The sequence below is a fragment of the Rissa tridactyla genome, chromosome 2 (genome assembly GCF_028500815.1).
Source record: "Rissa tridactyla isolate bRisTri1 chromosome 2, bRisTri1.patW.cur.20221130, whole genome shotgun sequence".
NCBI classification, from domain to species: Eukaryota; Metazoa; Chordata; class Aves; order Charadriiformes; family Laridae; genus Rissa; species Rissa tridactyla.
In genome coordinates, this window is record NC_071467.1 from 93,641,691 (window position 1) to 93,654,113 (window position 12,423).

The 12,423-nt window shown below is 45.5% G+C and overlaps 1 protein-coding gene across 9 annotated transcripts in view; it reads left to right on the forward strand.

Annotated features, from left to right (window-relative positions):
- RREB1 (ras responsive element binding protein 1) overlaps positions 1 to 11,040 on the forward strand; it is a 124,959-nt gene extending 113,919 nt beyond the window's left edge. For 8 of the 9 annotated variants that reach the window (XM_054192619.1, XM_054192625.1, XM_054192621.1 and 5 more), the window contains 2 exons: positions 4,799 to 5,545; positions 8,721 to 11,040. In XM_054192619.1, the coding sequence (XP_054048594.1) occupies positions 4,799 to 5,545; positions 8,721 to 9,241 (1,268 nt within the window). In that variant the 3' untranslated portion in view covers positions 9,242 to 11,040. The remainder of the gene's footprint in view (positions 1 to 4,798; positions 5,546 to 8,720) is intronic. The other variant, XM_054192628.1, reaches the window with a different exon arrangement.
- The last annotated feature ends 1,383 nt before the right edge of the window (positions 11,041 to 12,423 follow it).

Sequence of the window (12,423 nt, forward strand, 5' to 3'; positions counted from 1 at the left end):
CTCTTGATAATTTCGTTTGTGTATATAGGAAAGCAGTTTACCCCTCTTTCTCTTTCTTTCTTGCCGCCTATAAAAGATTAAGCGGACTCTTCTGACTGGGCTGACTGAAAACTGCAACTTGAATTGTAAATAGACTTCAGCAAAACAGTCTTTTCTTTCCACAGTTCTAAGGAAAAATTACTTTGGCTACAACTATATCGTGGTTTCTTTCATGCAAGCGGAAAAGTTTTTGGATTCTCAGATGGAGTCCTTGAGGTTTTGCTTATGAATATATCTCCTGAGAAGTTCATTTTTTCCCAGGAGCTGATGAGGCAGCAGCTGAACTACCAGTGGTTGCTTCATGTTGCCTTCCTCCGTACATCCTTACCTCCCTGCTCGTCTCCGAGACTCTGTCCCTTAACCTTGCCCATGTTCTTTGACTCCGGTGTCAGAATTGACATCATTAAATATTGTCACCTTCTTGTCCTTGCTTTGGAGGGATGACTCTGGTTGTCCATGTTCCCATGGTTACTGTCCGTTCTGCTCCCACAGTTACTGAAGAAGTGGCAGTGGGTGGGAGCCTTGGCAAACAGACCTCTCCGCCCTTGTCCTCTTGACTCGCCGAGTATAAATATCTGTGGGGTCACAAACGGACCGGAAAGCATTTTACAACCTTAGCAAGTGAAAGATGGCGAAGGAGTGAAAGAAAAGGCAGGCCTTTCCCATGCACCTTGCCTTCCTCACCACCTGGATGCAGGCATCTGCTCTGCACCGTAAATGAGCAAAATTCTGGAAGTGGGAATTACCCATCTGAGGAGGGGCTCAGCGTCGTTGGAGGGATATTTGCCCAGATCTCAATGCTCGGTCAAAATCCTCCTCCTTGTGTAAGATACAAGCCTGCCGGAGTTGTATGGCCAGCAAGGTTTTCTGTTGCTGCAGATAGGTACGTAAGCAGGGAAAAAACAGTAGTATAGGCCAAGCCTAACCTCTGCTGGAGCGGACAGAGCGGTTGCCAGTGCGAGAATACCCTTGCGGCCGTCCTTTGCGCTGCGGGAGAAGTCCCTCACCAGACCCAATGTGGTTGTTGTCACGGTTGTGGTGTTTCCCACACACCTCCACAGCTCCCTTGCTGCTCTTCCAGTTCAGGTGCGGCGGAGCTGGGCTGACTCTCACCCATCCCCATACAGCCGGGGTTTGTGCAAAGCAGCTCGCTTTTTTCACCAGCTGCAAAACCAACCGCGCAGGTTGGGGGTAACCACAGAGCAGCTCGACTTGTTGCGAGCTGCTGCTTTACGGTATGCATGGAGTTTCATAAGGGGCCTGCAAAACTCCTTCTTGACAAAGAAAACGTCAGGTCTGGTTTGTGCGGGTAAAAAGGAAGAGCGCTCACCCAAGCACGTGCGTGTGTCAGCATGTGCCTGGCCACGTCCCTACCGGCGTTTTGAATGTGTTCATTCAGGGGTGGCGGGCCGGCTTCGGGAGAGAAAACCTCTGTGCATCTGTGCTCCTGATGTCTGAAGTGGTCTTTGCCCTTCGTGAAGGCACGTTGTTTAAACTTCACGTTTGTTTTACTTGATGTTGACCTCATCTGTTTGCCTGTGCTAGTAAGGCAACGTCACTTACCACAAGTGCAGACCACCTATCCCTTGGAGCATACCTCTCCTGCACAGGAAAATGTAATTGCGAGCCAGCAGCACAAGAACAGCATAGCAGCTAGGAAGGAGCCCAGGGCACAGAGGAGAGCAAAAAAGGAGGTAGAGTTTGGATATGATTAATTGAAGGATGAGTATACTGTAAGAAAAAGAATATATTTTTGGAAATACTGGAAGCAGAAGAAGATAAAGTTAGGGAAAATTAGGGGGGAATTGGAAAACCATGTGTGATATACACATGTTGAATGTAAAAGTCGTGACTTTTGCATTTCAGAGTTTTAAGACGTTCTGGTTTTGGTCTGTGCTTTCTTGAGTGCTACCAGTGTATATTGCCCTCGTTCACTTTGCTCCTGATATTTCCTGTTGAAAAACAAACTTATTCTGCGTCCTCTGTCTTCTCTTTGGTCAGCAAAGAGTTACAAAACATCTCTCTGGGTATGATAAAAAATGAGCTCTCTCTATCTCGGTCTCTTCGTGCTCTTCACACCTCTCCATCCTAACAGAGCTCACATGGTTTCCTGCCCGGCTCCCTGATGAAGCCCATCCATGCTCTGCTTGCAGTCCTTTCTTCAGCCTAACGCACGTCCCCTCGGGGGAGTGTTTCCTGACCTCGCTGGGAATGGGACAGGGTGGCTCACGCCTGCCAGGAGGTGACCCCCACTTTGCTGAGGATGAACACCAATGTCAGGGGTACAGCAGCCGTTTCTGTTGGTGTCGCTTCAGGGTCTTTGCTCCTCAGCCTCACTTTGCCACTCTGGTTTTGTCTTTGTCCATCATCCACAGACACGTTTTCGTGATGGTGACAACCAAAGGCTGCTGGGGAGGAAACTGCTCTTCCCTGTTGTTTCCGTTCCTTCCTGCCCTTAGCCTAAAGGGAGTGGTGATTAGGGGGTCACTTCAGTCCAACATAAACCCGTGCCCTGGTGAAAAAGGCCCTGGTCACTGCATGGCCATGTGAATGTTAGGGCTGTGCAAGGGCTGGGGTGGGAGTGGGCGTCCAGGGAAGGACGAGGACCCTTTCAGCAGCCGTGGGGCATCACATCGGTTGCCATTTATCCTTTCTTCCATCCGCACTCTCTGGCCAAGGTGAGACGCCGCCAGTGAGAACCAGATGCGCTTGTCCTGCCCCCAAATGCAGTGTGTGGAAGAAGGCGGCAGGCAGGAAGCCATGACTGTGATTCCTTTTTAAACATATACCCCGTGTAGATACAGTCCGGGTTTGGCTTCTGGGCTCACTCTCTTGCCTGCAGCTGTGAGACTCGGCTACCTGCCTTGCATCCAGGAGCACCATGCGTGGGCCTGGCTTCTCATACATGCCTGGCTCCCATTTCTCTGGGTTGCGGAGCAATGCTTCCCCTTAATTATCATGCCTCTGCATTTCAGCTTGATTTTTAAAAATTACCTCTTTTTGTTTGTAATAGCTTTCTTCTTTTTGTGTGTGTGTGCCTTAATATAGCCAAGAAATGAGCAATGAGTCAAAACACAGAATTCAAATGCAGATTCTTAGAGCACTTGTAGGTGACCTTTGTTTTCAGTGCCCACATCCTCAAATTCTCTAGCATTATACACAGATTATAGCTCCATTGCATGTTTTAATGGGCAGATAATTAGATGAGCCATGAACTTTATTTAATCCACTGTCTATGTAAACGGATCTGTTTTGATTAAAAGGTGAGATTAGTTTTTTTGACAGGTCAGTTCTCCCCCTTCCACCCTCCCAGGAAAAAGTGTATCGAGGATTATGCTCTATTAAGTGTTCACGATTATTGGAAATGCTGCTTATCTTTGACATGTGTTTAATGGCCATTTATTGTAATTTGTGCAAGGAGATGGGGTCAATGCAAGTTATGTTGCATCCGAACTACTAAGTGCCTGAGAACTATGTTCTTATCTTCTGTCATTACTCCTTGCTTATGAAACAAGCCTGTAATAGGAAATCTAGGCAATTCGGAGACAAGCACATGTTGTACTGTGTCAAATGGAGAACTTAAACAGCTCTACTAGAGTTTCTAAATCCCTGTAGTTACTCAACAGCTATCAGGCTTGCAGATGAATGCTGAAATGCCTGTTAGGCTGTGTGCTCCCTTGGCTGCATGCTGTTAACAAGAAGGGGGTGAGGGGGAGGACTTAAAGCAAGGAAAGTTTCAGCTTTCAGAAAGCACAACTTGCTAAGTTCTTGTCCTGAGACAGTTGCTGGCAAGTGGCACTGGGGATGCAGTTACATGCCGTGCATCATCGTTAGCTTTGGCTTCCAGATCCAGTCAAGCTTATTTCCTATTTACGCGTACACTATTGGTGTAGAGCTTGTAAGAGGTACAGCTCCAGCCCTTTGTTCTCCTTATCTGGTTTATTTTTTTCGACACATGTTATGTCCTCAGCAATGTTAATGCTACAAACTGATAAGGAAGCAGAGGGGGTCATTAAGGTGGATGTGTTAGGTGGGTTTTGCCTTCTTGTTATGGGAAGTGTGAAACAACGAAGGATGCTGCTTGTTACTGCATCTTGGCTTTTATTTTTTTGGTTCCAGGTGGTGTCGGTGTAACAAAGAGTGTGTGTCAAAGACCCACACGTGGACAAATGTTTGCATCTTCTGCTTACATGATGTATACCCCACTTTTTTAACTGACCATCTGTGTTATTGTCTGCATTAACCGTTAACATTTAATTGTCCCAGTTGGTTGCATGAGGCCTTTACATTCCCTTTGAAAAGTGTTTCCCACTACTTGTAGTTTGTAAGTTAGTCTCATTAATATGTGGTTGTATATTACTTCTGTCTATCTCCGAATTTCATACATGAAATATTCTAAATAGTACATACACGTCTCTGGTATGGTGTATTTGTAATAGTAGCCATCTCAACTCTTCTTTGACATGTCAGCATTTTGCGTTCTCTGGTAAAAGTGATTATATTAGTGACTTCAAGAAAATGAGTGCATTTTGGAAAAGAAAGCATTTTGTTACAGATTTTTAATCATCTTGTTAATTGGGTTCTGTGGTGTTTTGATCTCTTCTCAGTAAGTTACTAGCCTGGGTCACAGATAAGAGAAACAGATGTTGGGATGCTTGATCAGAAGCAATGCTCGTGGGACTGTGTGCAGCCTTTACCGCTGGTAGTTGAGAATTAGCAGAGAGCATCCCACTGAAAGTTTCTCTCTGTTTGCTTGCAGACAGCCAGTCTGATGCGGAGACACTAGCTACAGGAAACGAAGTCTTGGACCTGACCTCCTGCGAGAAGGAACAGCCAGAGGAAATAACAGAGCTACCAGAGAGTGCATGCGGCCCAAAGGAGGAGCAAAAGGCTGACTCCCCTCTGGCAGATGAGGATGCCGAAGAAAAAGCGGATGGATATGAAGAGGGCCCTGAGGAAGATTCTGTAAGTAATAAAAGTCTTGACCTCAATTTTGCCAGCAAATTAATGGACTTCAAGCTGGCAGAGAGTGACCAGAGTGCAGGCAGCAGTTCTCAGACTGAAAGGAAACATGCCTGTGACATTTGTGGCAAAACCTTCAAGTTTGCTGGCACTCTTAGCCGTCACAAAAAGGCCCACACTCGTGAGGACAGAAAGGATGAAAGGAGCAGTGAGGATGAAAGCAAAAGCATTCAGGATGATGCAGGAGCTCCCTCGATGCAGGACTCTGGTCTTGAGCAGGAAGAGTCTCCGATGGACTTGAAGGTAGTGGAGTCTCCTGTGGACTGTGAGGCAACAGGAAAGGAGAATGAAGAGAGCGAAAGCATCTCTGAGGGGGAAGGCACAGAGAGAAAGTCCACTGAGAAGAGCAGTGATGACAAAAAACCAAAGACTGATGGGGCTAAGAGTACTGCAAAAGCAGACAAAAGAAAGAAAGTCTGTACTGTGTGCAACAAGCGTTTCTGGTCTCTGCAAGATTTGACGCGACATATGCGGTCTCATACAGGTAAGAGGAGGCTTGAGAGCAGAACAGATTATGAGCAGGTCTGCCACCAGACTGAGGCATCTGCTCGCTAGGTGCACGATTGCTGCTAGCACTTGAGGTCGGAGACACTGCTTTTAGTCCTGTGGGTATTTGCAAGGTGTCTTCTCTTCCCCAACCTACCATGCTGCATACAAAGCCTGTCGAGGGAGCAGGAAATGTCAGCACTGCCTTATCTTCAGTTCCCACACCATTGTCCCCCATGCTTGTTTTCAGAGTTTAGGAGTGAGGACATGTATGGAGATCCCCATGCAGTTGTTCTGTCCAGCGTCTGACTCCCTTCTTCTCATATGTGCGTGACTTGACCTCTTCCCAGTATTTCGAAGAGCAGTGGAGAAACCTGGCAGTGTATGATAAGACTTCATCTCTGAGTGAAAGTTTAGAGAGGGAGAGCCTGGTTTTGTCTGATTATCTAAGCCTGGTACGGGTAACGTGCTGGTGATCTGCATGACCTGCTGCTTAAGTGAAAGGCGAAGCTACAGTGGGGGCCCTGCTCTTCATTCAGGCTTGGGCAGGGGGACACAGGTGGAACACAGGTAGTAAAATGCTTATCCGGTGACTTGACTCAGCAGTTAAAATATGCAGGATCGCTTTATGCGATACAGAGTTTGCAGCAGTACCATGCAGAGGAGATGAAGTCATGAGCCAGCTCAAAGGTGAATTAATCATTCATCCTTGTTAATGCATTCTTATTAACGATGCATTTTACCTGTCAGTGAACTGCTCTGATGGGGGAAGACTGGTGCCGTTTGTCCTTTGACATTTTGTGTCTTTTGAAGATGCTCTCTGGTGAAGACAAGAACTTTGTGATTAACAAAATATTTGTGTTGTAATCAATGGTGATGTTTAGTAAACTACACCAAAGACTAGTGCCTTAACCAAACTTACTACCCTTCTGAATCATGACTATTGACCTCTCAAGTGCAAAACTGACCTGTTTTCTTCCGGCATCGAGGACTCAAATTGTGAGTTGAGCCGTAAGTGAAACAGGGGCTGGGTCCCATTCTTTGTGCCTATTTTCATACTAATTCAGAAGCCTTGAGGAGATTCTAGTTTCTAAAGTACTGAGCTTCACCTCCAGATGACACACTGGTGTGTGCCCGAGGAGATTCCCATACAGTGTGCTTTAAGCGTTTGCACTGCATGCTGAGATACACAAGGCTTGTCAGCATGGTTTTTCTTCCATTCTTTTTTATTTGACACTGAAGGATGTTTTAACATAGAGTAGGTGGTGAACGGGAACCTGGGACAGTGCTTTCTTCAAATTTAACAAGTATAAATACCATCTATCCCTGCTGTTAGATCAGCGCATTTTCAACTGAGGATTTTGTCTCAATACTGTGGGTTGACTCTCTTCCTCCCTCTCTCTCTCCCACTTGTTCAACCGTATTGACAAAGTACTGTCAGGTTGTAACATTGCTTATACTTCAGTTTTAATGTACGGGGCTTTTTAAAGATAACTGCAAGGCTCTGGAATTCCATTACTCAGGAGAGGAGCATTTGGGACACGCTGAAGTGTGCGAGAAACCTCTGCCTGCCTACTGAATGGCATTCGGGCTGGAAACGTTTCGTTCTCCCAGTGCAGGCTGCTTCCCAGCAAATAGCTGGGGGATGCTCTGGTGCTGGCTGCCCAAGCGCGGGGTGGGCCACAGCACTGCACTGGCCACGGCCACGTGCTGGGTGGGCAAAGGCTGTCGGCCGAAAGTGCTCCCAGGGAGCCGTGGCCTCCCTTGATAGCAGATGCCCGAGCAGGGCTCTGGAGAGAAATGTTTCTAAGCAGCGCCATGCTTCCCAGGGACAGCAGGACCTACTTGCACATTTCAGCCAGCCACCTCAAGTTTCTATTAACGATCCCGAGCATTATTACAAGTGGGAAATGAGCCGCAAGTGTCTTGTTCATTGTATGCTCATTGGCACAAGGTGGTGTCTTGATGGAACTGCAGCACTGAAAAATCTTTAGTAGGTGCAATCGGAAACAGAAAACGAACTGGTCAGGGTGGGACCTTCAGTTCCCCAGGGCAGGCAGCACCTTGGGGCACTGCACGTGGTTGGGACTTTGGGGGAATTTTGTCTGTGGGGCTCTGGTTGCTTTGTTTTCTGATGAGCTCGTGCTTAGGAAAGTATTCAAGCGTTTCAGGTACAAAAAGCAGCTCTGAGATGGGAGTAAACTACTTGTTGATTACAGCAGAAGATGCCTGCAGCTGCTCAGCAGCTTAAGGTTGCAAAATAAGAGGAAGAATTCTGTCCTCCGAGTAGCATTTCTGGGCTGGGTGTGAAGAGGTTTTTCAGGGGTTTTCACATGTCACTCCTGTCCTAAAGCACCAGTGGGCTGAGGAACGCCACTGGCTCTGTAAATAACATCCCACGGCAGGCATTTTTTTACTCTGTCAGTAAATTTTGATCACCTCTAAAAGACACCTCCCGTGTCCCATGAATGCCTGACCACTCTAGGTCCTTCAGCTGCTCTGTGTCCGTTTGGAAACGTGGTGATACTGTCTTCTGCTTCACAGAAAGAGGAGGGGCTGTTGTGGCTAGGGTATTTCCTGACAGCTTCTCTTTGCCTTTGGTGATTAATTTGCTTGCCCGTCTGTCAGCATCTAAGAGAGAGGGAGATGTTTTCTCGTGCTGTTCGGTTCGGTTTTTAAGCGCTGTTGACCGCGGTTACCTGGGCAGTATCCTTGTCCTTCCATCTCAAGTCCTCTCTCTCCACATGTATCGGGGGCTGACCTGCAGCAGGGAGTCCCCATGGTGGGCTGGTTTCACAAAGGCTTTTGAGCTCCAGAGGACGACTGCAAACTTCTTCCAGAAAAGTTGCTGACTAAATTAGATGGGACGCTAACGAGCACTTGAGGCTTATGGTGTTCCTCGTTTCTTAGTGCTGGGCCATACCAAGTTTGTAGAAATCTCAAGACGCTTAGTTTTGGGTTTTCATTTGTGCCCCAAGGGATTTATCTGTATTCCTGCTTGCATGCCATCAGCTAGTTTGATAGTAGAGAGGCGAAAAACGTGCATAAATGCAACATCCATATTTGATATAGGTACTGAATTTCCAAAGTGTAGAGCATCTCACGTTGCTTGAAACAAGAGGGAGGTGTGTTTGTGACCTTACGGCTGACTTGGTATTTTAATTCTTTTCTAGGTGAGAGACCGTACAAGTGTCAAACCTGTGAACGGACCTTCACTCTGAAACACAGCCTGGTTCGTCACCAGCGCATACACCAGAAAGTCAAAAATGCCCGAAACCACGGGAAGGAGAGCGACAAGGAGGAGACCCAGTCGAGGTGTGGAGAAGACAGCGAAAATGAGTCAAGCCACAGTGGCACCAACCCCATCTCTGAAAACGAGTGCGACTCTGCGGGGGGCATCGGTAGCCATCCATCCCTCGTGGGAAGCCGAAAAGAGCCCCTGGCCGGCACGGCCAAGGAATCCCCCTGCAGAGAGGAGAGGCCGAGCGGGCGAGGAGCCGGCACCTGCCTCGTGGAGCCCACCAAGAGTGCACAGAAACAGACAGCAAAAGACCAGGAACCTCGGGGTAGCTCCGAGCACGAGAGGCCCTCAGGTTTCATTCAAGACTTGCTGGAGATGCACAACAAAAAGTCTCCCATGAATCACATCCTTGCCTCTGCAGACAGCGCGCCTCAGCTCTTGGGGGTTGAGTGACTTGCTAGGAGGTGGGACCCGTCCCAGCACGCAAACTGAAGCCAGCAGAGCAAGGTTTCTGGAGTCTTTGTTTTTTGGAAGAGCGACCTACAGCTATGGGGAAGAGTATGGCAGACTGGACGTGGTGCCATATGCCTTTCAGTATAATAATGCAAGAGACTACAGTATATACTGATTTGAGTGCCTTACTACTTTATTAGATCTTTTGGTATCATAGATTTTTTTTTTTTCAAAAATGATTTTTTTTAATATTTTAATGAATTATTTGGAGAGGACCTTTTTCATTTAAGCATTAATGTTACCTTTTGTATTGGTGTGCGTGAGCTTGTTCTTGTATATCTGTGATAGTCGCTGTGTTTGTTCTCTGAGCTGGAAATGGGGGCAGTGGGGTGGGAGGCCCTTGGATACCACAGCCAATAACTGGAAGAAAAATTATGTGAATTTCATATGAAATAGTCAGAGGAAATGCAGATGAGATGTTGATTTATTGTTTTTTCTCAGTAGATGTTCTTGCATTTGCCACATGGTGGAGCATTAAGCCTGTTCCGGGCCTGAACAACGTGGCAGTTGAAGGTGTTCAAAGTGGTTCAAGCCAAAAGCAGGAAACAACGAATTTCAGCCTCACGCTTGTTTCCACTTTTCAGCATTAGAAATGGTCTTCTGAACCCTAGGGTTTTTTTCTGGCCATCGTGGACTGAGCATGTACGCAGAGAAGAGTTACATAGCAACGTAACCTATGGAAATTATGCACCCGCTGTTATATATGTTTGATTTGCTTCAGTATATTATTATTATTATTTTATTATTATTTTATAAATCCATCAGTTCGCTTGTCTCTGCAGTCAGCAGAAACCAATGGGCAATATTTGCCCACGCAGATGCGTAACGCAGCTTGGATTCCCCTCTCGAAACGTTTTTTTGACTTCTAACGCTTTCACCAGCTCCTCTTCTTATGTTGCAGCTCTTCTACTGTACTTTAAAATGAAACCCTTCCTCTGACCGGAGAGTCAAGTGGAGGCCAGCGAGGTATCGTCACGCCTGTACAGGGCGACGTCTCACCGGTGGTGGGGAGCGAGTGCCTGCGAGTGGGTGCGAGTGCGTGCGTTGCGTGTGTGTTGGGGGGAGAAGCGTGCGAGAAGGGGGGCGGTGGAAGGCCCCTCCAGGCGCGTGAGAAAAGGCACTGCGAGTTACTAGATTGAGTCGTGTTGCAATCACATCGGTGGCAGCGTGTGTTACTTTTTAAAAGAGCAAAGTTCTTCCGTCTTCCAGTTGAAAGCAAGCAGGAGAGAAATGCGAGCCTTACCGTCATCTTGCTACTGTCATGTTCTAGAGCAAGAAAATACTACTGGTAATAAAACTACAGATATAAAGACATGTTAAAAATAAATAAAGTAAATTAAAAAAAAAAAATAAAATTCTTCCTGAGATTTTGGGGTTGATGCTTGAAGACTTGAGGTGTGTGTCTAAATTTCATATCAATAATTTAACCCCTTTAATGCTGGCAGCTGGAATTTCTCCCCATGGCTCCTGTTGCCGGCAACAGGCGACACTCCAGCCACCACTATTGAAGGGGTTAAGCGAAATGTATCCTACTGTAGCTGCGCATTTCTAGGAGTGCCCAGCGTTGTTTTTTTGTTGTTGTTGTTGTTGTCCTTGTTGTCGTCGTTATTGTTTGTTTGTTAATTGTCCTTCAGTCATGACCTCTGGGACAGACAGAGCCATAATAGCATTGCCGGAGCCTCACTGTGCTATTCCACCACTGCAGCCCCCCCAGCCCAGCCCACCCCGCACTGTGACCCCCCCTCCCCCCTTCCCTCTCTCCCTCTTTATCCACCCCACCCCTACCCCCCCGCAAAATCGCTTTTCCTGCTCTCACCAGACATGGAGGAAGTGGGCCTCGGACCCCGACTATATTATATAATATATATATATCTATATATATCTATATCTATATTAAAAATTCTCCGAAAATTTCTGGAGACTGAAATCTCACTGTCCAGAATTCAAAGGAAGAGAAAACGTTCTCGAGTAATATTCTTGCGAATAGAATAAGAAAAAAAAATGGTTGAGGTATATGTGATTTCTATTTTTTTTTATCTTTTTTTTTTTTTTTTTAAATAGGGATGTTTGAACCAGTTCAGAAACGAAGCTAACGCCAGATATAGATAAATCAGTCACAACCAATGATTCATTTGAAACTCTACCCAGGTGCATTCTACTTAATTAAAACCAGTTCACGCATCCCTTAAATTGTTATTACTATTATAATTATAATAATTATTATTATTATTATTTTGGGTATTTTTTGGTTTTTGTCGTTTTGTTTATTTTTTGGTTTGGTTTTGGTTTTGTTGTTTTTTGTTTTTGTTTTTGCAACTCTCCACACTAAACTGCGCAATACTGTGGGGGAGAAGCCATTACTAAACTATATGCTGCAGAACAATGTAGCAAGTAATTAATTCCCAGCAGCCTGCCGGGACATCTGCTAGCAATAATCACTATTGATTTAAAGCTTTATTTAGCCTTTATCTATATCCTAGTAGAGTATAAGATCTTGCCACATTTTATTGACATTTTTATTAGTTGAGTTTGACTGAGAACCGTTGCTGTTGTTGGGTTTTTTTGTTTCCCCTCCTCCCCCAATATTAAACTGTGAAATTTATAATGTGTTTAAACTATGGGTGAATCTTAGGCTTTAGTTTGCATGTTCAGCTAATTTGTCTCTATACGATTTTTTTGTTTGAATCTTTTTATTTTTTTTTTTTCCTCTCTCAGGGCTTTTACAAAAAACAAAAAACAAACAAAAAAAAAAGGATCTTCTGAAATTCTTTTGACTGAGTTGCAATGGACTTAACATTGAGATAATTCAATCACTACATTAAGCACTTGACTGTGAAAGCGCAAAAAAATAAAAATAAACAAAGGAAAAAGAAAAAGAGAGAACCTTGTTTGAGGCTGTTGTGAAATAACTCTCGGGGGCTATGTGACAGTCTGATTCCATTTTCAGAATGATTCATCATCTTCTCTCTCCTCTCTGTGTGTCTCCTTTCTTTTCTCTCTCTCCACGAAGGAAGTTTAATCCTAGTGATTTCATCCCATGCAGGAAACAGTAATAAATGTGTAGAATTCATATTTTTCTAAAGGGAACTTAAACTGCTGCTACGAATTGTGTACAAGACTGG